The 25,065-nt window shown below is 46.7% G+C and overlaps 1 protein-coding gene across 5 annotated transcripts; it reads left to right on the forward strand.

The window, feature by feature from the left end:
* Nucleotides 1-511: 511 nt before the first annotated feature.
* LOC136477600 (DExH-box ATP-dependent RNA helicase DExH7, chloroplastic-like) lies at nt 512-23,951 on the forward strand. Of its 5 annotated transcripts, XM_066475807.1 has the most exons (12): nt 512-2,299; nt 2,489-2,611; nt 3,280-3,408; nt 3,943-4,183; nt 4,412-4,523; nt 4,614-4,823; nt 12,228-12,307; nt 12,419-12,541; nt 22,716-22,802; nt 23,103-23,203; nt 23,307-23,442; nt 23,541-23,951. In XM_066475807.1, the coding sequence occupies exons 6-11, from the start codon at nt 4,679-4,681 to the stop codon at nt 23,392-23,394; spliced, it is 624 nt and encodes a 207-aa protein (XP_066331904.1). In that variant the 5' UTR covers nt 512-2,299; nt 2,489-2,611; nt 3,280-3,408; nt 3,943-4,183; nt 4,412-4,523; nt 4,614-4,678; the 3' UTR covers nt 23,395-23,442; nt 23,541-23,951. The 5 variants fall into 5 exon arrangements, with proteins under 5 accessions (XP_066331904.1, XP_066331906.1, XP_066331905.1 ...); XM_066475809.1 differs by lacking the exon at nt 512-2,299 and having other exon boundaries at nt 2,316-2,611; nt 23,307-23,386; XM_066475808.1 differs by lacking the exon at nt 512-2,299 and having other exon boundaries at nt 2,316-2,611; nt 3,958-4,183.
* Nucleotides 23,952-25,065: the final 1,114 nt, after the last annotated feature.

Raw genomic sequence — 25,065 nt, forward strand, 5'->3', positions numbered from 1 at the left:
CATTGAAAAAAAAATACTATGCTTGAATTTTAAAATACGTGCGCGTCTTTAAAAAAAATAGAGATGCCGTTTAGTGGCTCTTCATTTATCAATGCGAGAGATGAAGACGTCATTTAGTTGTTTCTCATTTATCAGTATACTCTCTCGGCCTAAAGTATAAGATTTTACATTTCACTAAATTTATTAAAAAATAGTATTAATATTCACAATAGTACCAAGGGTGTAAACTATGGTAATGCTAGATTAATATCGTAAAATATTGTTGTTTCAATAAAGTCAGTCCGATTTAGTATAGTTCGACTCCATATAAAATAAAAATAAAAACGCTTACATTTTGTGATGGATGAAGTAATACTTATTTCTCATGATCTTGTATGAAATTGTTTCAAAAAAAAATGATCTTGTATGAAAAATATGCAAAATTTCTACCATATATGTAATAAAGGTATGTTCACAAGTATCAGTTATCACATATAACATAACAGATAGTACAATAGCACTGTAATAGCCTATTGTCCAAAGTTTGGTTGCACATCACCCTTAATTAATCCCCTCTTAATCACAAGGTTTTTTTTAAATATACAAGCCCCCAACTCACAAGCTCAAGGCCCAATTGACCTAACAGGTAGCAGCCACCGAATACAAAGAAGAGGCATGCAGTAGCTCTTTTCATCTCGAGTCTGTCTACTCCACAATCATGTGTTTTATACAGTTTTAACACATGAACTTTTTTACATAATAGAATTAAGATTCAACAGCATCCACTCTTCTTCTACCTCCGGCCTCCACAGATCACAAATCACAATTTTTTTTTCTATGAAAGAACAAATCACAGATCTGCCGCCACCGCCACCGCCGCCATGGCCGGCGCGGGCGCGGGGAGGCGCGCCGGGGCGAGCTTGCCGTTGTTCCCGCAGAGCCAGCCCAGCTGCGCCATGTCCAGCTGTGGCGGTGCAGCCGTGGCCGGCGCGAAGAGATCCGCGTACAGCTACGGGGGCACCGCTGGCGCACCGGGCGGCAGGATACCACCACTAGCACCAATGTGGCCCGCCATGGACGGCAGCGCGTCCCCGCCCCACAGCGAGAGGCCGCCGACATGCGGACCGAGCGGCAGGGCAGCAGGCTTGAGGTGCGGGGCCGGGGCCGGGGCCGGTGGCAGCATCATGTTGGGGCGCACGGCGGGCAGACCCGCCGGCAAGCCCGCGCATAGGTACGACGTGGCGGCGCTGGAGGCGGCGTTGTGCCTGGCCGTCTCCTCGGCCAGGGCGTCGCAGAAGGCGCGGTGCGTGATGAAGCTGTCCCTCCTGTTGGTACGTACAGACGTGGTCACTGGTCAGTCGGCAAGCAGCCGCAACGCGACGCGACGATGCATGGATTATGGACAAGCAAGTAGGAAAAAAATCCATGTGTTTTTGGGTGATAAAACAGACGTGTGCTTTATAGCATTTCTGTTTCATCTTTCGTGATCTGGTCTTGTTCTCATCGTGTGTTGTCGTGGCGTTTGTTTAATTTTGGCTTCAATTTTCGGAATCTCGGTCATGATGCGCGTTCATGGGCTCGTCGCCCTACCTCGCCAATGGACACGCACGCTTCGGACACGACGACAACGCCGGCAAGCGGCAAGGCGGCACTGCAACCACCGCCCTATAGCCAGCCGAGGAGGTATCATTCCAATATATCTCCGACGACTAAAAAGAATAAAGATAATTTTTTTGTCCGACTCTTTTTTTTTTGTTCGTCAAGATTGCCGCCGCACCTTGACTGCCTCGCCCAGTAGGAAAGATGCCTGCGCGTGAGCTCCCGCGTCGCCGCTCGCCTCGTGCCCTCCGCTCGCGTCCGTCGACGCCTCCGCCCGATTCCTGCCTTCTCCGCCGGTGCCCGCGATCCCGCTCCTCGATTCACGGGTCTTCTCCGCCGCCGCCGCCAGCGACCCCCGCTCGCCGATTTCGCCGCTCCATGTCCTTCTCCTCCTCCATGACTCACCTCTGGGCCGTAGCCCAACGCCACCGCCGCCCCTGATCGGAGATCCTCGTGGATGGCGATGGCGTGCACGTGGACGTCGGCGACGCCGCTACCAGGGTCCCGCCCACCTCCCACTGCCCGCCGGCGCTTCTTCGTCGCCCAAACCCTAGGTGTGGTACTGACCCCTCGCGTGCACAGCTGCTGGAGGTCGACGAGATGAAGCACCCGCTCAAGGAAGGTCGCCAAGGAGATGCAAGGTTGGGGCACGACCGGTGCCTGGTGAAGGCACTTCACTCATCTTCATCTCTGCCCAAGCCTGGTCCTCCCCAGGGTTGAGGTTTGCGTCTCCTTCTTCTCAGTCTGACAGTACATAGGCACAAAGAGGTAGTGGCCTGTGTCAGCAAATGTGATTTGTGTTCATATGCTGCATTTTATTCAAGCAATTTGCTTGTTCTAATGGGATATTTGATATTGTACTGCAGTTTTGTGCTGGTGCTGACGAAAACCGGAAAATTTGCATCTTTAGGTTATTGCGGTTGAGGCGGCTGGAGTGGCAGCGTGATGGGCATCTCGGCGAAGTGTCTCAGGTTGTTAGTTGGGTTGATGAAGGTGGAGCGGCAGCAGCGGCAGCATCGTAACTGATGGATAGGTATAACTTAGTACTGCTAAACCTTGCCTTCTGGCTTTTGATATACATATGGACAACATATATTTGTGCCACACTTCCCTAACTAACCTGTTATGAGTATGCATCATTTTGCTTACTGAGTTGATAACTGGGGAAACTGCAGAAAAGCGATGTCGCTGATGATTCGATTTGATACTTTTTCTCTATTCTTGCCGATACATGATTTTGGTTTGTGATATGATAAGTACAGACTGGTTGTGTACATTCCTTTATTTAACTGATACCCGTTTTTTAGTTCATCAATGATCTAGATTATTCCCTCACCGGCATTATGTATCTCTGGTACTCAACTTGCCTCGGTTGGAATTTAGTGCCCCTGATGCATTATGTACCATGCCACAATCTCTTAAATTATTGACCAATTAGCGATTTTACAACTTTACCCAACTGATACACCCCTTGTACAATTGATTAAATGACATTTAGAGTCAACATGGAAGGGACAAATTCCTGACTAATATGCGATAATAAATCAACACTGTTAAAATTGTTTGTTTTCACAGGGAAATATAGCATTACACTGGTATATTTTTTTGGCCACATATTTGTGAATGACTTCCTCTATACAGCCTGCTTGAAAATTATGTGCTGAACTTTTACTGAAGAAGATTGATCTATTCCGATTTCAGCTGAAGACGATGCACAGAGGACGTCGGTAGACATGGAAAAGGGTAGACGACGAAGGAGAACATGGATCTCTTCCCCCAGAACGCTGGGTTCGGCTCAGAGGCCGCCATGAAGGAAGCCTCTGATGCGAGGTACTTGACAAAACAGATACCTCTCTGTTCCATTGGTTTCGGTTCACAACCATTCTTGTTCATATACCTGTTAGTATGATACTATTGCTGCAGTCAGTTGATGACTGAAAACGTTAAAAAATCAATCTAACTGCTGTGAGAAGTAGCTCTTGGTGGCCAGGTTTTTTTTCCCAACAAGCTGTGTTTCAGATCATGGCTCTTATCCTCTGTATGATGTGGATGGTTCGATCATCACACTGCACAGGTCTTTGTCTGCAGAAAATAGTGAAGTTAATTTATGATCTGAAACTGAATAGTTTAAGAGTATTTTTCATAGGTCTTCTTAGATTGCCAGCCAGACTTTACCAAACAATCTATGGCAAAATGTGGCAGAACACAGTTTCTGTGATGTGTGCCAAAACTTTCTTGCTATGAAGTAGTGGTTGAATGGTAGAAAATCCATCCATGAATATGTAAAACCTGGCATTCCAAAACTAATCAATGAAAAATTGGAGCCACGCAAGTTCTGAAACTTCAAATTTGTAATTGATACAGGTTGTTCTTGTGTAGTGGAAGAAGCCTGTGGTTTTCCTCTTTTTGGCCCGACACGCGGCTTCCTCCTTGACCAGCGGCAGCCTCCTCCCCGGCGGCTGAGGGCGTGACCTCCTCCCTAGCGACGATCGGCGGGCTCTGATACGCGGCCTCCTCCTCGGCGCGTCTCCGCCCAACCACCTCTCGACACGCAGCTTCCTCCTCGACAAGCGGCGGCCAAGCACACTTCTTACAAATACTTTAGGTCAGCTAATTATTATTCTGATATGCAACTTCTCTCCATGATAATAATTATCATTATACGTACATGATACACTGAGATATTTTTCTCTCGAATGAATACACTGAGATATCAGTTCATAACATTCTCTCGAATGAATACACTGAGATATCAGTTCATAACAAATCACAATAGAATATTATCTTATTCTTCTTATCTGAAGTACCATTATTAAACTGAATTTATGAACAGGAAGCACAAAGTCGAGTTGCAGCTTTTGCTCCATATCAATTCTTTGCTGACCTTCCACTACGCCAACTGCTTACTGAGCCATACTCATCACTTATTTTAAGATGGCAAGAAGGTTGGAACTATTGGTTTAGGTTTTCTTATGTGATGGCTTGAGCATCATAAATGGTCTTTGAGCTACAAATTGCACGTTTTCATAAAACAGGTGAATTGTCGTCTACATCAAGGGTGCTAGATACTGAGGATAGCCGAAGATCTGGCTTTGTAGATATGTTATTGAATATTGATGCAGATACAATTCCTTCATCTGAAATAGAAAATTCTTCTACTGATGGCATATCTATGGATTCTGTGAATACTGAAGGCAGCAAATCTATGAATGAGAAGAGACAGACTACCATGATGAGTTGTATGGGTAAGCTTTCAGATTCAGAACATTTACATATTTCAGAATAATGTCACAAGCAATCTTGCCTACGGATGATTATCGTTTTCCCCTTCCAAGTTCCAAGACATGTTAGGTTGTCATTCATGACAGACATATTACTTCTTTGTAGCATATTGAACAATTACATTACCTTCTTCATTTCCTTGCACTTTGTGGGCAGTGGGCATCAATAAGGTTGCTATCATATGGAATCTGTTTTTTTGAGGAATCAGAAGGAGCCAGAGGCTCCTACTACAAATTTATTGAAAATAAAAGAGAAAGCAAAGTGTCAAAGATTACAGGGAAAAACAGGGGAACAGCGAGCAAAACACTCCCATTCTCACTCACACCGGAGAGAGATTTCAGGGAACACAGGAGGAGAGAAAGAAAATTAAGAGAATTACAAATTGGAGTTGATCCATGCTTCTAAGTTGGGGGTGATTGTAGCCTTTGTTCTGTGCAACAGCAAGAGTGATTCCACCGTGATAGTCCTTTTGCAATCAGCAACTGTGGGGTTTTTGTTTCTGAAGATAATATCATTTCTCATCACCCATATAGCCCAACAGACCAGTATGAAGATGTCAAGTGAGAAGCTAGCATTGTGAAGGATTTGCCATTCTCGAAATATTTCAGGAATTGTGAGTTGATCTGCATATTGAAAATTAAACAGTCCCCAACAATCCTTGGAAAAAGGGCAGTAGAAGAGGAGGTGCATTATTGTTTCTTCAGAAGGTTGCTGACAAAGCACACAGTAATAATCATCTAAGTGCATTCTTCTTCTCAGTATGCTTCTTGTGCTTAGTCTGTCTTTGAGTACCAACCAGAAAAATACTTTATGTTTGCTTTGACATGAAGTCTTCCAAAGCCATTTGAAGATAGGGTCAATCTGAGAGTGGCCTGTTAAAATTTTATAAGCCTTGGAGGAGGAGAAGTGAGAGGAGCCCCAAATGTATGTCCAACTGTCATTCACATTGTCCAGTGTTAAATCTGATAGTTCAACCTGAAGTTCTTGCATCTGATTGTAAGCTTCTATTGATAATGGTAAGCGGAACAGATCATGGAAATAATCTGTATCATGGGCTGTGCTTAGGCTTATCCTTTTGTTTTTTGCAAAGGAATGGAGCTCTGGGTACTGTATCCTTCTTACTTGATCATTCCAGACATCATCCCAGAAAAGACATGTTTTGCCATTAAAGACCAGCACACTTGCCATACCTTTGTACTTATCCAGTAGCTTCAAGATATCACGCCACCAGAAAGATCCTCTTGGGGCTGTAGAGTTTGGCAGCCTGTCATTCCTGTAGTGTTTATCCCAGATCAGGTTCACCCATGGCAGATCTTTTCTATTAAAGAATTTATCTAGATGTTTAAGTAGTAGTGCTTCATTCTGGGTTTGGAGGTTTAGCACACCTAATCCTCCTTCACATTTTGGTAAGTTGACTAAAGGTCAGGCTGGTTTTGCCATTTTCCTTGTATTTTCCTCTGCACCTCTCCAAAGACAATATTTCCTGTATTTGTCGATCTGTTTGATCACTGTTTTTGGCAAAAGCAATTGAGCACATTGTATAAGTTGGGAGGGTTGTCAGGACTGAATTAGTGAGTTCAAGCCTACCAGCTTGGCTGAGGAAAGGTGAGACATAACTCAGTCTTTTTTCACATTCACTGATGAGAGGAAGGAAATCATCAACTTTTGGTCTGCTTAAACCCATGGGCAGGCCTAAGTAAGTGAAAGGGAAAGAACTAGTTGCACAACCAAAGGTTCTAGCAAGGTGATTTAGTTTTTCATTGCTCACATTGATGGGCACCATCATTGATTTAGAGAAATTGATCTTCAGACCTATTGAGTCACTGAAAGCTTGTAGGATCCCTTTCAGAAAGAAGAGTTGTGTGGCGGAGGCTTCCATGATGATCAAGGTATCATCAGCATATTGTATGATAGGAAAATCCAATGTTGGGGCTGAAATTGGTAGCCTTAAATGACCACGCTGTGTTGCCTTGTTAATGATGGACTCGAGCAAGTCGGCTGCTAAGACAAAGAGCAGAGGAGAGAGAGGGCCCCCCTGTCTGACTCCTCTTTTACAATGGAAGGTTTTGCCAGGGACTCCATTTAACAGAACTGTAGATGTCCCAGAACTTAGAATGGAATTAATCCAGGATCTCCATTTCATGTCAAAACCCTTGTGTGCCATTACCTCCAAAATCACTTTATGCTCTATTTTATCGAAAGCTTTCTCGAAATCAAGTTTCAGGACTATAATCTCCTTTTTTGAGTGGTGGCATAGGTGGAGATATTCAAATGACCATGCGATGCAGTCCTGGATGGTCCTTGTCCTGATGAAGCCATACTGATTTTGGTGTACTAATTGAAGAATCACACTCTGTAGTCTGTTTGCTAGAAGTTTTGTGATCAGCTTGATAGAACAATTTAGCAAGGAGATTGGCCTAAACTCACCCACTTGTTGTGCACCATCGGTTTTAGGGACTAGAGTGATAAAGGAGTCATTTATGCTCTGAAGGCAAACTGAGTTGTTTTGGAAGGCAAGACAAAGAGCATAGAAATCTTCCTTAATAAAGTGCCAACATTTTTTGATGAATTCATTGTTAAATCCATCAGGACCAGGAGCTTTGTCATTGGCTAGGTTTTTGACTGCTGCATCAATTTCATCTCTAGTGAAAGGAGCTTCCAGCCATGCAAGGTCTGTGTTGTTTTCTAGGAAAAAATTCAGGTTGAAGGCTATTGATTGAAATTCAGAATGTCCCAACCTCTCTTTGAATGTTTCCCAAAGTACAGCTGCTTTGTCTATGTGATTGTGTACCGTTTCACCATTGTGCTTCTGCAATTGAGCTATCAGGTTATTTCTGTGCTTGAGTGTTGCAGTTGCATGAAAAAGCTTGGTCCCAGCATCACCTTCTTTTACCCATCTAATATTGCCTCTTTGTCTCCAGTAGATTTTCTGTTGCTCCAAAAGCTGCTTCAGTTTCTCAGTAAGTGCTTCCTTGAAATTCCATTCCAAAACTGTCAGATCTCTGAATTCTTCTATGGTCTCTAGGAGGGAGATAACAGTCTTGACATGACTTAGAATCTTCTTGAGACCTGAAAGTTGTTGTTGCCAGGCTCTTAGCACTTTTCTTAAGTTCTTGAATTTTGCGGTAACTAGCTTGGCCATATCAGTTTGACTGCTTACTTCATTCCAGCCTTGCTGAGCAATCTGCAGAAAAGAGGGGTACTGCATCCAATAGTTTTCAAACCTGAATACTTGCCCTCTAGGGATGGAGGTTGAGACTGTAATATTGCAAGGCCAATGATCTGATGTTTGCATGATAAGAGTGGACACAGAGGTATCTGGGTAAGCAGTAGTCCATGAACTAGAGGTGAAGAACCAGTCTAGTCTTTCCAGCAAAGGAGATGGCTGCTTGTTTGTCCAAGTGTATTTCTTGCCATACAAGGGAAGTTCCACCAGGCCTAGGGCATTTATAGCTTCGTTGAATAGGAGCATCTCATTTGCATCTCCTCCAGGCTTGTTTCTGTTGTCTAGTTTCCTTAGAAGGTTGAAGTCTCCAACTATAAGCCAGTTATCATCAACAGCCGATGTGTAGTGCTTGAACCATTGCAGAAAATTTCTTTTTCCTTCATGTGTGCAGGGCCCATATATGTTGGTCAAGATCCAAGAATCATTGTTGTGTCTAGCAGAGAACTTGATTGTGATTGCAAAACTGTTCTGGAAGATTAGCTGGCCACTGAAGATGGAGCTTTTCCATCCAGTGATGAGCCCCCCTGATGCTCCAATGGAAGGCAGGAATTCAAAGGAATCAAAACCAGAGGGACTGAATTTTCTGAGAAATTGTAGGTCAAAAGCTTCCCTTTTGGTTTCTTGGAAGCAAAAAACATCACATCCAGCTTCAGTAAGAGTATCTTTGATTGGGCTCCACTTTTCATCTGAATTAATACCTCGAACATTCCAGCATAGCACTTTCCAGAATCTATGGGCCTGATTATTCATAATTACACAAAGGTAGATGGCTTCTTCTTTGGTGCAGGATCCCTGGAGTGGAGGGGCTGGCACCATCTTCTTCGTGGAAGGCTGAGACACTTTCATTTTCTTTAGGTTTTTTGTTTTCTTTTAGCTGCTTCTTTGTGATGGTCTTGCTGGTTTCCTTCTTCTTCAGATTCAGGACCTTTTCAGACATGATGTTTTCATCAATCTGACAGAGAGATGTACCCAGCTTATTTATCATGGCTGGGGACAGATCTGGTGGGTTTGGATTGCATGCCAGGCACTTCTTGCTACTACAGATGTCTGCTTTAAAACCTTTGTTATTCTCTTTTATTCTTGGGCTTCTCCTCACTTGAGTCTCAACCAGGGGTACTTTGGCCTTCTTTTTCCCTCTTTCAGAAACATCAGGTAATTTTTGATTAACTGAATTTTCAAGCTCCGGAAGCATTAGAAGATTATCAGTCCTCTTGCTGATGCATGAGAGTTCTTGTGTGGGGCACTGATTAGGGATCTTAATGCTAGTGGTTGCCAGACTTTGATTGAAGAATTTCCAAGCATTTGATAGAATAAAGTTCTTTGCCCACGTGTAGTTGCTTGGTGAGAGTAACATAGAGGTGAAAAAAGGTGCCCACTGAGTTGGGGCAGTAATTTTCCTGCCAGAAAGGTTTTCTGATGCCCTGAGCCAGAAATCTGTGGCTCCAGTCATCAACCCATTTTGTTTCTGATAAAAAGCAGGGCCAACAGTGAATTCATCTCTGATGAAGACTGCACCCACATTGAGGAAACTATTTTCAGCATTTTGATTGTTGAATTCAGCAGCAAAGGGGGTTGGGTGGACTCTGTCAATGATCCTGACCATTCGTAGTTGGATATTGTTTTCCTGGATTACTTGGTTCTGCCGCGAGTCCATATTTTGCTCAATTTCAGCCTCCTGAATTTCATTTTCATTCAAAATGTCATTCTCATGAATTTCCAGATTAAAGAATTGTTCTGCTTGTCCAGCAGATGGATGGGAGGTACATCAACCACATTGTCAGACACTTCCGCTTGGGGAACAGGTTGGGCAGGTTGTTCCACTAATATCTCCTGCATCATCTGCTGGTTATCATCCTGATCCATCTCCCAATTGTTTTGAGCTTGGTTAACTTGGATATTTAGATGAATCAATACTTCTTGGGGATCTTCCACCATTGGCAACTCATTGAGATCTTGAATCAAGACAGGAGGTGCGGCATTTAAGTTGATTTCTATAGCAGTATGTTCTTGTTGTGCAGCTAGCAACACCTCAGGCCAACTTGGCCGATCATTATTTTGTTGAGGAACAGCCCCATCATCAGGGGCGTTGCCAATGGGCTCCTGGATTTGCTGCTGAGGGGGTTCTTCTTGCTGATCCAGAATATTTTGTCCCAACCCAAAGAAATCAAATTCAGGCTGTCCCTGAGTCTGTACATAGGCCGGAATGGGATTTTCATCATTTTCTTGGAGCATTGTATCAGCACTTGTACGGCTGGGTGTAGCACTACTAGTCTCCCTGGAAGGCAAAAGGATACCAAGAGTTAGATTAGTGCTAACATCTGCATGTTTCTCTGTGTTGTGGGTCTTAGCTTCGTTGTGGCCCACTGTCATTGAGTTATTAGGTAGCTTCCAAGGTACTAAAAGAGGCTCCGGCGGATTCGTCGAATGTTGAGGCATTAGTGAATATTTCCACCAGTCTGTGAAGGAGGAGAAGCGCGGTGGGCTGCTCGATCCTGGCCCAAAAGCCACACGCGCATTCTTGGAAAACCATCTGGGTTGCGCGAGGTCATCTTTTCCTTTATTGCAAAGTGAAGGCTCTTGGAGCGCGTTGCGTTTGTGGCAGGCAGCAATGCAATTTACTGCTATGTGTCCCCATCGCATGCAGGCCAAACACTTGATTGGGTTCATGCAGGCATGCCGAGGATGTTTGTCAGAGAGACATCTTGAGCAAATCCCGGGAACCTTTCCCTTTGAGAGATATTGTGTCCCTGGCGGTTGACGTAGACTCAAATTCAAATTTGAACTCCCACCGTTGTTGTCTCGACTGCCTCTTTTTTGACCGGAGCCTGAATGGAACTTGGCATGAACTGAACGATCTTTGAGTTGAGCTAAGGCATTGATCTGGCCAGAATGATTCGGGAACTGCAATCTATCAAAAGCAGAAACTCTCAGTGGGATTCTATTTGCACCTGTTAGAGGGCCAAACTTTACTGCATCTGCAAAAGAGTGCTGGCATGTTGATCTCTGGGCTGCAGCTGCTGAGGAACTTTGCTTGGAAGAGGAGTTTCTTCTGATTTTAGACCAAGATATGTCTTCTTCTTTGCAGAACTCAGCAAACTCAAACTCCCATCGAGGGCCACCATTACTCCAGAGATTGAAGAACACTTTGTAACCAGAGCAGGAAAAGCTATTGAGCTTGAAAATGTGGAATCCAACTTGCTTGGCAGCCACAGAAAACCGGAAGACACGATCGGCAAGCTGAACAACATCAAAAGCAGGAGCCGAGCCACCAATGGTTGCTTGAAGAATCAAACCAACCGAAATGGGGCAAAGACGAAACTTACAGCGACCAAAGGAAGCCACTAAGAAAAACGGACGACGAGCAGAACTAGCAGGTGAAACCGAAAGACCAAATCTCTAACGGACCACAGATTCAATGCCCAAACTTGGGCGAAAACTGAGGCCAGGCAGGTCCATGGCGCAAGAGGGGTTCAGAAGCCGGCACTGGCACCGCTCCGGGTACTGCAAAATGCAGAGCTGACGAGGAGCAGGAAGGGGAGCTCCGACGAGAGCGTGGCAGTTCCACACCCCATTGCGGCAAAACACCGAACAGGTTGTGTTCAGACTTCACAGAAGTTTCATCCTCTAGCTCTCGCACCGAACAGGACGCCAGGAAGGATTTCTTCGAAGCCCACAGGAGGTTGTGATGGACTTGTCGTCCTCGTTACTCGTCAGGTGGGCAGGGGGCAGACGGCAGAGGAGCCAGCGTCCGGCTTGCCGCGTCCTCGAGGGCAGCAGGGGAGGCGGTGGTCCGGCGGACAGCAGCCACCGCAGGGCCGCAGATGCAGCAGCTCGGGGGCGGCGAAGCAGCAGCTAGTTATTTACGTAATCGTACTCTGGGTACATCTTTAACATTGACGTTTGGTGCTGAGCCTTCCACATGGAATCTGTTTCCTTGCCACTTTATGGAATCGTGAATTTGTCTATCGAAATTCATGTCTTCTATTTTATAAGATTTGATTTCCTATCATATTCCTACAGTTTCTCATATTCCCACTTCTAATTGAAATGGTCAAATGAATAAAGCTTCCTGTCATTTTTGTAGTTTTGTTTCTTCTATCGGCTAATAATTAAAATGTTATTTGTTTTTCTTCCACAATAGGATTGAAATCAGCAGAGCATGCAGAGAGTGCAATTTTGAAAAAGCAGTTGGAAGATAAAAGGAAGCTACCAAATTACTTGGTAAGCAATGGATTTGCAATCTAATAACAGTAATTTTTTTTTGTTTAGAATTAAGCACTGCTTCTTTTGTATTGTTATACTAATGATTTTTTGTTTTTGCCTTGAATTTAGAAAATGCTGGAAGCAAGAGCTTCTCTACCAATAGCTAGACAGAAGCAACACTTCCTACAGTTGCTGAAAGAGAACGATGTAGTTGTTGTTAGTGGAGAAACTGGATGTGGGAAAACAACTCAGGTACCTGTGATACCGTTCTATTTGAGTTCTTCCCCACTATTGTTATGCTCCGTGATGGATAAGTCTGGCTGGTCTGGTCTTTGTGGGGCTGCTGGCTGTTGCTGCCACAAGGACAACAATGATGGATAAGTCTGGCTGGTCTGGTCTTTGTGGGGCTGCTGGCCGTTGCTGCCACAAGGACAGCATCTTAGCATCTAGGACATCATCTTAGAGGACAGCATCTTAGAGGACAGCATCTTAGCATCTTAGACTAGCATCTTGGCATATGCTTGGCTGGCTGGCAGCCTATAAATATGTATCCCCAACCCCTCAGGTTGGTATGGCATTTGAAAATAAACCAGAAAATTGCCCCAACTCCTAGTGCCATCCTCTCTCGATGAGAGTAAGAATTCTGCTACTACTAAGAGTAAAAATTCAGCGATTAACTATTGGTATCGGAGCTGTATTATCCTGTAGCTTGAGCATCTCCTGCTCATCTTCTTTCCTAGCCTCGCAACAGCCCCAGCTAAGAGCAACAGCAGCTCCGGCCGCTCCTGCTCACTCCTCTCCCTCTGCGCAGACGAGCAGCTCGTCTGAAGCAGCCCTCTCCCCATGCAGCAGCCCCCCGGTAGCGCGTCATGTCCGCAGGGCAGTCTCAGCGCTCGGTCGCCTCAAGCACGCGGCATCGGCAGGAGGCCGAACTTGCCGCGACAGAGGAACACGAGCGAGCGGCTGCAGAGACCGCTACGGCGGCGGCAAGGGCGTCGAGGCTGGCAGCGGCGGAGCTGGCAGCAGCCAGAGCAGAGGCGGAAGCAGCGGCGGCGGCGGATGTAGCGCGTGCGGCGGCAGTAGAGGTCGAGGCCCTGCGCGGCAGCATCAGCAGCTCCGTTTCTGCTGACGACAGCGTCGACGCGGACCTCGAGCTGCTTGGGAGGGAGGCAGGACGAGCTGAGGGTGATGCCCACAGAGGCGCCCAGGGCGGCGCCGCCGGCAAGCACAAGCCGACACGAGACGACGCCTGCCGCAACTGCGGCCAGCTTGGCCATTGGGCCAAGGACTGTCGACAGCCACAACGCGGTCAGGCCCACGTCGCACAGGTGGAGGAGGAGGAGCCGGCTCTGTTCATGGCACATGCAAACATCGAGCTACCTCCAGCGGCACCGGCCGCAGCGGCTCTCCTCCACCTTGACGAGCCAAAAGCACACGCCCTCCTCGGTGACGGCTCCGGCAACGACAAGACTGACGGGTGGTGTGTAACACCCCGGTGTTACGCAAGCATTTAGGCACTGAAAATCATGAACATAATACATCATCAAGCATCATAATCATACATGCATAATCATGTTAAATAATAACTGAAACAATGCTTTGAAACATATGAAACATGCTCGTGAAACATATGTGTTGCATAGTTTTATTTTGATAGATTGGATGCTATATTTCTTTTGCCATGTGTGAACCTTGATTGATCACTTAGACAACTTAGAAGTAATTAGAATGCAATTTGGAGCAAAATCTATACTCAAAGTTTTCTCAAGTTTTGCTTGTAAAAATAATCTTCTAGAATAGGGTTTTGATTTAAATTAACTTTAAATCTATAGTTCAAAATCTAATTGGGTTTTGACCTTACTCCTTTTGGCAAAGTTGTAGAGTACATTTTTCTGAACAACTTTTATTTTGGTTCCAACTTTTGAAATTATTTTGAAAAGGTTTAAAAATTCATTTGAATGAATTTGGGGAAGAAAATAAAAAGGAAAGATCACATTTTCACTTAATAGGCCGCCGCCTCCCTTCTGGCCTGCTCGCGGATTCGGCCCGCAGCGCCCGCGCGCTCGCGCTCCCGCCCCGCTCCAGCGCCACGCGCTTCGCCCTGGCCCAGCAGCCGCTTTGCCGGCCCAGGCCCACGCCGCGCCTCCCGCTCGTCCACGCCCACGCGCCTACGTCCTGACCGCGGCAGACGCCCGCCGCCGCGTGGTCGCCATGCGCCGGCGACGGCGGCGCGCCCCACGCGCTCGCCTACACCTCCGCACGCGCGACTGACTCCCCTGCGCTCTCTCCCATTTTCCTCTCACGCGCCAGCAGCAGAGCACGCGCACGCGCTCGCCTCCGCCACCGCCCGCACCAGCGCCTCGTCGGAGTTAGCCGTTCCGGCCGCTCCAGTTCGCCAGAGCTAGCTCCGTCTTCGTCGTTGCTTCGCTTTGCTATCTCGCAGCTGGTGCTCGCGTCGATTCGCCTTGGTAAGCTTTCACCGGCCGTGAATCGCTCACCGGAGTGAGCTCCTCCTCGCCGGAGTGCTCCACTCCGTGGACATCTCCTCTCCGCTTCGCATCTCGCTCTCTTTTCTCGCGCACGAGCACCACACCGCGTCACTGAGGCTCCCGAGCGTCTCCACTCACCGTGCCGTGGCCGGGGACGCCCCACCGGCGACGACCCGCGCTGCCGCTCCGCCATGCACGGCAGCGGCCGGCTTCCCGAACTCCTTGGCCCATGCCATGGGCACCTTTGGGTTCGCACGAGGGTGGGGAGCACGCTGGTCACCTTAGCTGGCCGGAGACCTCACCGTCGGCGAGCTCTCGCCGCCGGTGATCTCCTCTGGTTTCTGTTCGACTGACGGGTGGGGCCCAATCGGCCTTAGGGGCCACTGTCAGCCGCAGGGGTGCAAGCCTGGGTAGAGATCCGGGTGGATCTAGCGTTTATGCCTCGGTTTTCAAAAAGGGTTTTTAAGAAATGATTTCCAGAACATGTTGTAAATGCTTCAAAAATCCATAGTTTGCTCATTTTAGCTCCAAATAGAGTGAGACCAATTTTGTTGTGTTTCTTAGAAGTAGATCTACAATATAAAAATGTTGCATGTCAGTTTTGGGATACATTTATATAGGGCTTTAGTTAATTCTTGTAATTGCTGTTATCTTAGAAAATGTCTAGTAAATAGAATAATTATCAGAAAAATATGGTTCCAGTTTTGTTAATCTCCTTTAGTGATGTACTTTGTAGGAAAAATATATGTCATGCATGTTCTGTAGAGAAATATTGATGTGTAGTTCAAGTGCCTTTAATTGATGATTTTTTGTTATTTTGATAGAGAGCAAAAATTGTATAAAACATGTGTATGATAATTTTTGTGCAGTAATTGTTTACTGTGTAGAACATAGGAAAAATATTAAATCTGTTGTTTGATACTTTTCATAATACAAAGTATTTTCATGCTCATATTTCTGACATAGCTTGTCATTTTTGTGTAGGTTGTTATACTTATCCAAATGCAATGAAAATTTTATGGTAGACTAATTATTGCCTAAGGAAGCTACTGTAATTTTCTCATAATTTTATGAGCAACAGAAATATATGTTGTTGTTGTAGCCCTAGTTTAAAATGAAATAAAATAATCTTCTTTAATGCATGTTTAGTAAAAGTATGGTTTCTTTGGTGTATCTTTGAGGCACTAACTAACTTGCTGGTATGATTAGTATATTAGGATGGGTGTTGTGTGTGAATGTCTCGTAGTATAAGTTCCATTTTACCAGAGAGGAGATTTACACCTACTCGGTAAATTAGAAACGAGAATTGTGCATCTACATGCAATCATACATGCTCATCATACTTCATTCCCATTCTATGCATGACTTCCATAGTAACACCTACATATGCATCATATAGGATCGCAGGAGGAAGTGCCAGTAACGGTTCCCGAGGAGCAGGTCGTGGTCGAGCCCGAAGTTCCCGCACAGGAGGTGCAGGAAGAGGAAGAGCTTCAAGAGTGCCCCGATCATCACCCTAGCTCGTTCGAGAAAGGCAAGCCTCGGAGCATTCTAAGTCTCCTACTTTATAAAAACAATTCTTTCTATATATGAGTTTATATATTGTTGCATTAAGTTGTAGGAGTTGATTGAAACCGTTGATGCATTTATTACTATCATTGCCTACCTTATTACCTTTTTACCCTGTTAGGTCGGGATCGAATAACTGCTTAGCCTTGCTTAGACCTGTAGCGATCGGTGATTTCCGGTCACCTACATTTATAGGTGGTTACTGGAAGAATTTAGCTATGGAAAGAATGATATCCTGGAATTAACCATGTGTGATGGATAATTGGAGACTGGACGGAAAAGTTGGAGGCAACCAGACAGGGTTCTGGGGTGCTGTTAGTTTTCCGTCTGTGTCGATTAAGGACCGATCGTTGCTCGTCCCTCTTGTCATGTTGAACGTATGCCTTACATTTAGCTGGCCGAATAAAGTACCTTTCGACCGCGAAGCTAGTGACACTATTCGAGCCGGGATAAACTCGGATTGGCAGACTGGTGTTGAAGGGGGTATGACGGGGACGCGAAGAGTGAGCCCAAGGTGCGTCCTGGCTGTCGGGCGGTCCCTGGGTAGTGCGGTCCATGACTGTTATCCCGCGGCTACTTGGAAAGTGTCATTAATGATCTGTAGCTCACTTGATCGGTGAGTGTGGTTTGTGTGAGGAATAAATCACCAGCTGGTTAGGAATCGATTCGAATCGCCATCGCTCCTGGATAGTGAGCACTTGACTCGAGCTACAGCCTCGTAGTAATTATGATAGAACACTGATGGTTATCTGGATGGTATGGGATATGCTAAATCTAAGTTGGTAACTGGATGTTATTGGTTAATCAAGTGATTGCTATATTATAGGTGCTTACCTAGATGGATAGGTCATAATAAAGATGATGCAAAGTACTTAAAATGGTTTCTTCATGATAGATTATGCTTTTCACAAACGAGTCAGCTAGTCCACTAAAGAAAGCCTTGCATAATCCTTGGTGTCGCTTTATTTTGGTTTAAGACGGGTAAGTCTAGCTGAGTATCTTCTCGTACTCAGGGCGTTGTTCCCATTGTTGTTGCAGATGGTCAAATGTACTACGACTATTGCATTAACTGCCTGTACCCGGCGATGGGTGACAACTAGGATCAAGGGCAATGGTCACTCCGTATCTCTCATCTGATGCTTTTGTTGGAGATGACTACCTACTGGCACTGTATCTGAACCAAAAATGTGTATATGGCTTTAAAACTATTTGCTTCCGCTATTTCAGTTTGAACTTGGGTTGTAATAACTTTATGTTCTAAACTCTGATGTATCCAACTGTCATTGCGAACTTTATGTAACATGTGATGGTAATTGCTAAACTTGTACGATCTTGGTTTGTATGTTGATTGGTTTGAAATCCTTCGTGGTTTCACGGACTACCGGGTTATACGGGCTTAAGTTTGCTAAATTATCTGCTTCGGTAGAAGATTTTCTTACTTAATCTTGTATAATTAGTCGGTTATGTTACATGGTGCCTCGACACTGGCGCCACCCATCACATGATCGGTCGACGGGAGTTCTTCACCGAGCTTGACTCTAGCGTCTGAGGCTCCATCAAGTTCGGGGATGCCTCCGGCGTGGAGATCAAGGGCGTCGGCTCTGTCATCTTCACCGCCGTGTCTGGTGAGCACAGGCTGCTCATCGGAGTCTACTACATCCCCGTGTTGAGGATCATCAGCTTGGGACAGCTGGATGAGAACGGTTCGCACGTGGTGGTTGAGGATGGAGTCATGAGGATTTGGGATCGCCGTCGCCGCCTTCTTGCCAAGGTATCCAGAAGCGCAAATCAACTCTACGTCCTTAACGTGCAGGTGGCACAACCCCTCTGTCTCGCTGCTTGTCGGGATAACGAGGCGTGGCAGTGGCACGAGCGCTTCGGGCACCTTCACTTCGAGGCCCTGAAGCGGCTCAGTGCCACGGAGATGGTGCGAGGCTTGTCGTGCCTCGACCATGTGGAGCAGCTCTGCGATGTCTGTGTGTCGATGAAGCAAAGGCGACTCCCCTTTCCCCAGCGGGCGAGCTTTTGAGCCAAGGAGAGGCTCGAGCTTGTGCACGGGGACTTGTGTGGCCCGGTGACACCGGCCACACCGGGAGGACGACGCTACTTCCTGCTGCTCGTCGACGACCTCTCCCGCTACATGTGGGTGATGGTCCTCGGCAACAAGGGAGAGGCTGCGGGCGCCATCAGGCGCTCGTAGGCTACTGCGGAGGCAGAGTGCGGCCACAAGCTGCGCGTGCTACGCACCGACAACGGCGGCGAATTAACGGCGGCTGAATTCACGTTGTACTGCGCTGATGAGGGCATTCAGCACCACTACTTCACGCCGTACAGCCCACAGCAGAACGACGTCGTCGAGCGGCGCAACCAGACAGTTGTGGGGATGGCTCGGGCCCTTCTCAAGCAGAGGGGGATGCCGGCTGTCTTCTGGGGAGAGGCAGTGGTGTCGGCCATCTACATCCTCAATCGCTCGCCTACCAAGGCGCTCGACAGCAGGACGCCGTACGAGCCTTGGCATGGGCGCAAGCCGGCGATCTCCCACTTGTGGGTCTTGGGCTGCCTCGCGTTCGCTAAGGAGCTTGGCCACATCAGCAAGCTCGACGACAGGAGCACTCCGGGAGTGTTCATCGGCTACGCAGAGGGCTCGAAGGCCTACCGCATCCTCGACCCGAAGACACATCGTGTGCGCATGGTGCGCGATGTTGTGTTCGACGAAGGGCGAGGATGGGCGTGGGACAAGGCGGTGGACGACGGCTCGGCTCCGACGTACGACGACTTCACTATCGAGTACGTCCACTTCGAGGGAGCTGGGGGAGTAGGCAGCTCTTCTTCGGCGAGCGCGTCTACCCCAATCTCCGAGCCTCCACTGACCCCGGCGCCTGTTACTCCGACAGCACCACGCTCTCCAGCCAGGACCTCGGCTGCGATGAGTCCTTCGCCGGCTCCACCATAGCCGGCACCGCCACGCACTCCAGCACCGACAGACACCTCTCCGGGCACGTCTACTCCAACACCAGCTCATGTCGAGCACAGCCCGGTTGAGCTCGCTACTCTGCTCTCTCACGACGAGGAGCGCATCGACGCGTACCACGATGGCGAGCCGTTACGGTACCGTACGATGGAGAACCTTCTCGGCGATCAGCCGGTGCCGGGACCGGTGCCTCATGACCTGGAGGCGCAGTTGCACCTTGTGTGTGACGACAGCGAGCCTCGGTCGTTTGCAGAGGCCGAGAAACACGCGGCATGGCGCGCCACGATGCAGTTGGAGATGGATGCGATCGAGAAGAATCGCACCTGGGAGCTTGCTGACCTTCCTCGTGGTCACCGCGCGATCACCCTTAAGTGGGTGTACAAGCTGAAGAGGGATGAAGCCGGTGCCATCGTCAAGCACAAGGCTCGCTTGGTGGCACGAGGTTTCGTGCAGCAGGAGGGGTCGACATCGACGACGCCTTTGCTCCCGTGGCACGGATGGAGTCCGTGCGACTCCTCCTTGCGTTAGCTGCCCAGGAGGGCTGGCGTGTTCATCATATGGACGTCAAGTCGGCGTTCCTTAACGGCGACTTGAAGGAGGAGGTCTACGTGCACCAGCCGCCGGGATTTGCGATCCCCAGCAAGGAGGGCAAGGTGCTCCGCCTGCGCAAGGCCCTCTATGGCTTGCGGCAGGCATCGAGGGCGTGGAATGCCAAGTTGGATTCCACGCTAAAGGGGATGGGCTTCGAGCAAAGCCCGCACGAGGCGGCCATCTACCGACGGGGCAGTGGAGGAAATGCTCTGCTGGTGGGTGTCTACGTCGACGACTTGGTGATCACCGGCACTAAGGATGCGGAGGTGGCGGCATTTAAGGAAGAGATGAAGGCCACCTTCCAGATGAGTGACCTGGGGCCTCTCTCCTTCTACCTGGGAATCGAGGTGCACCAGGATGACTCCGAGATCACGCTTCGACAGACCGCCTACGCCAAGCGCGTCGTTGAGCTAGCTAGGCTCACCGACTGCAACCCAGCGCTCACTCCGATGGAGGAGAGGCTGAAGCTGAGCCGCGACAGCACGATGGAGGAGGTGGACGCTACGCAGTACCGGCGTCTTGTGGGGAGCCTTCGCTACCTCGCCCACACACGACCGGACTTGGCATTCTCCATCGGCTACGTTAGTCGGTTCATGCAACGACTGACGACGGAGCACCAGCAGGATGTGAAGAGGATCATCCGCTACGTTGCGGGGACTCTCGATCACGGCCTCTACTACCCTAGGTGCCCTGGGGCGGCATACTTCGTCGGGTACAGCGACAGCGACCACGCCGGCGACATCGACACCAGCAAGAGCACGAGCGGGATCCTCTTCTTTCTCGGCAAGTGCCTCATTAGCTGGCAGTCGGTCAAGCAGCAGGTGGTGGCCCTGTCCAGCTGCGAGGCCGAGTACATAGCGGCCTCCACCGCTTCGACTCTGGCGCTCTGGCTCGCTCGAATGCTTGGTCCTCGGCAGAGACAATAGAGCGGTGGAGCTCAGGGTGGACAGCAAGTCCGCTCTGGCCCTGGCAAAGAACCCCGTTTTCCATTAACACAGCAAGCACATCTGGGTGAGGTACCACTTCATCCGAAGCTGTTTGGAGGAAGGGAGCATCAAGGCGAGCTACATCAACACCAAGGACCAGCTTGCGGACCTGCTCACCAAGTCCCTTGGGAGGATCAAGTTCCTTGAGCTTTGCTCGAGGACCGGGATGGTTCAACTTTCCCACAAGACGACGCACAAGACTTAGGGGGAGAATGATGGATAAGTCCGGCAGGTCTGGTCTTTGTGGGGCTGCTGGCTGTTGCTGCCACAAGAACAGCAATGATGGATAAGTCTGGCTGGTCTGGTCTTTGTGGGGCTGCTGGCTGTTGCTGCCACAAGGACAGCATCTTAGCATCTAGGTCAGCATCTTAGAGGACAACATCTTAGCATCTTAGACTAGCATCTTGGTATATGATTGGCTGGATAGCAGTCTATAAATATGTATCCCCAACCCCTCAGGTTGGCATGACACTTGGAAATAAACCAGAAAATTGCTCCAAACTCCTAGTGTCATCCTCTCTCGATGAGAGTAAGAATTCTGCTACTACCAAGAGTAAGAATTCAGCGACTAACACTCCGTGGCAATGGTTTCCTTCTTGAATGTCAATTGTCATTACAAAATGACTATTCTGAGTGGAAGGCATCTTGTGCATCATATCATAAAACCATATCTCTGCTATAGATTAGTACATTATATAGACAATTTGTTTCAGTCTTGTATGTCTTCTTTGGAATATTTTTTTTTTAAAATTATTGTTGAATCATAAGGAGGGGTACATGATTATGACATGCAGTCATGCAGTCCCAATATTTTTGTTCATTGCCATTTCATTTCTTGCCATTGCCTGTTTTAAGTGTAAGAGTGACATCCTCGTTCTCTCTCTCTCAAACTAGCAGTGTCTTGGATATGTTTCTCTCAAGTTCCACTTATTTGCCAAAATTGATACTTTTCCCTCTAAAGCAATTATACCTGATGTGTTGAACAAGCTTGTTGTAATAAGCATGGATGTATATTGTTTATACATCCAGCACAAGGTTTTATACTCATGAGGTCATGATATGGACGTGCCATTTATACCATTTTTTACCTTTGGGATTGTGTTATGGTACCTGCAGTTACCTGTGGGACTTGATAGCTGTATAAACTGGCAAAAAGAAAAAAATGGTTTCATTTGAATTTTGGTCTCTAACGCAGAAGTCAGAGATGACAACACGATGCATTAGCTACCACAACCATTACCCTCTTGTTTATCCTGGGCAAGGTTCTGGTCATGGATTCTGTTCTCACATAGTTATTCAATATTTCTTCCAAGGCACAACAATTACATGCAGCCCTGCAGGCCCCATTTCAACAACAACAACAACATAGCCTTTCAGTCCCAAGCAAGTTGGGGTAGGTTAGAGTTGAAACCCACCAAGAGCCCCAAGTCACGGTTCAGGCACTTCAATAGCTGCTTTCCAAGCACTCCTATTCAAACATAGATATCTAGGTATATCCCAAGCTTTCAAATGGTTAATTTGCAATCAGAAGTTGGAGGGAGCTCAACCTTCAGCCTCTGCTTTGCAAGTGCACATTGTCCCCACCAGGCTATTGAATCTTCTGTGTCAAAGTTAGGATAAACATAAACTGAACCAGTAAGGCTGGTAGCCGGCCTTAAGCCGTTAGCAGTGGCTGGCGCTTTTTTTTTTTTTGAATGGTAGAGTTAACACTTAACACTGCTAACCAACTAATATCATTGCAAATATCCATTTTTGAATCAAACGGATTTTATTTTTGTTTTGTGATATATGCATTATTGTCTCTGTTCTCCTCTTTGCAGGTGCCACAGTTTATTTTGGATGGCATGATTGAATCTGAACTTGGAGGTTCTTGCAATATAGTTTGCACACAGCCCTGGCGGATAGCGGTATGATCACAGTCCAGTTCTTTATCTTTTCTTTCAGGAGATCATCATCATAAAATTAATAATGGTATTATGCGAAAGTTGCATGCCTTATTAATGAAATCACTTGCAATGCTATATATTGCATCTCACATTGCAACTTTTGAAATATTGCATTATCAGGAGACCATTTGTTGTGGTGATCACTCTTTCCATATTTGCTAAAGCTTCAAACTTTACTTTTTACATGATCACAAACCACCCCATACCTTTATTTGATCAAACAGATAGTCAAATATAACTTGGATTGGTCTACGTGTATAGGCTATTTCTGTGGCCGAAAGAGTATCTGATGAAAGGTGTGAATCGTCACCTGGATCGAATGATTCACTGGTCGGATATCAAGTTCGTCTTGACAGTGCACGGTTTGTTTCTTTCTCATATGCACAGGTTCTATGCACAGGCTTTATAAGCATAATAACTTCTTTTGTATATAATATCTCTGATATTAGTAAACTTCTCCAATAGGACGTTGGACCTGCGCGGGGCTGGAATGATCTGGACTGTATGCTCGCATGGCTTTGATATGGTTCCTATAGGAGTGTCAGGTGCATAATAGTGGAGATAGTTTTCAGCCCTCACCGTGCATTTTTTCTTGCGAGTGGTTGATATATGAACTAAACTTCAATAAATCTTTTTTCCTGTTTCTTTGATATATGAACTAAACTTCAATAAATCCTTTTTCCTGTTTCTGTGTGGCAGGATGAGATGGAGACCTTCACCACCCTCAAGTGTCAACAAGATGAAGGACGCTTTGTACCATGATTTAATGGAGTTGTCCCTTTGTTGCAGTGCCCGTGTTTACGACTTCTAATATATCTGCTGTATTCTACTGTTTGATGAGTACACATATATGTTATTATAGCTCACTAGCCCACGAAACTGCGCGGAGGCTCCAGGAAGAGCTGCTAAACTATATATATATATATTGCACATTTTTTAAACGTTGGCTGTTTCCATGTATTTAAAGATGTGGGCTACTATCTGTGAAAGTTTTCATATATATTGCACATTTCTTAAAGTTGGTTGTTTTCTTGACTGTTAATTACATGAACTTTACCTTTTGGATTAAATGTCACTTTAACGTCGGTATTTAATTTCACAGTATTGTTATTTCATTGTGTGATTTCTGTGTTTTTAGTATAAAAGTTTAGTTGTCCCGTAGTCACACACGGGCACGCTACCTAGTAGCTACGTACGCCCAAGGTACTCTAGTCTCTCCCTAAGCAGGCAACAGATAAGCTAACAGATCACGTTGCAAGTTTAAGTCTAAATGGCTAGATAATAGATGTGATGAACTTTTTTAGTTGATTGCATGGATAATATCATTTTTTTTCAATTTAGGTATTTAGCATTTGTTCAAGATGAAGATATTAAAATTTGTCACTAGTTTTTAAAATCACACCAAAGTCCATTCGTAGTCAAGATTATTAACACTAGGTAGGGCGAACAAGCTGATAGCTCAGCTGTTAGCTCCCGGTTGTGGGAGGCTGGTCAGGAGTTCGACTAACCACCTCCGCATGCGCATGTTTGCGCGTCGTAAAAAAAAAATCCCCCGCCTATCCCACGCCAAAGCACAGGACTAAGGTCCGGTCCAGTCTCACGTGGACTGTGATGCTGTTGTGTATGAATAGGGCAGGGATTCGAGGGTTTTTTTCGACCTGCGTGAGAAGTTCTTCTTCCTAAGCATAATGCCCGGGGCTGTCATAGCCTCCGCGGGTGAGTTTTTCTTTTTATTTTTTCTTTGACACTAGGTAGGTTGGCCCTCTTAGGTGTAAATCCTAGCTCCGCCCCTGGTTCAATCAGCAAACATCAAGTTGATCACTGGTCATGGCACAGTGAGTTCGTTGGTTCAGCACAAAATCAGTCGGTTTGACTGATATGATCTTTTTTTTTTGAAGAAACTGATATGATCTTTTAGCTAACCAAAACAAGAAAAACTACCGGCTCGTGGTTTTTCAGGTCCAACCAGTGAAATAGTTCAGTTTTTGGTACTATATATGTTAATACAACCTCATGATTAACTCAGCATTTGCGCTTTCGTGTCCTTGCCCTTGCTTTTCTTAATCGTTTTATTTTTCTTGATTTATTGTTCGACCTGTGATATATAACTCTTAGACGGCATTTGGATTCCGATCGACTTGGAGTGGCACAATCAGAGAGGAGAGGAAGCATCGAAGAAATTTGCACTGTGCAGGGCAAGCAGCCGACGCCTGCCCTGCCCAGG

This window comes from Miscanthus floridulus, chromosome 8 (genome assembly GCF_019320115.1).
Source record: "Miscanthus floridulus cultivar M001 chromosome 8, ASM1932011v1, whole genome shotgun sequence".
In the NCBI taxonomy this organism is placed as follows: domain Eukaryota; kingdom Viridiplantae; phylum Streptophyta; class Magnoliopsida; order Poales; family Poaceae; genus Miscanthus; species Miscanthus floridulus.

Excerpts from the sequence above, each read along its gene's own strand:
- LOC136477600 (XM_066475807.1), top strand. The coding sequence starts at position 4,679 with ATGTTATTGAATATTGATGCAGATACAATTCCTTCATCTGAAATAGAA. Across the intron at positions 4,824-12,227 it reads TACCATGATGAGTTGTATGG|GATTGAAATCAGCAGAGCAT; the intron begins GTAAGCTTTCAG and ends CTTCCACAATAG. Across the intron at positions 12,542-22,715 it reads GATGTGGGAAAACAACTCAG|GTGCCACAGTTTATTTTGGA; the intron begins GTACCTGTGATA and ends TCCTCTTTGCAG.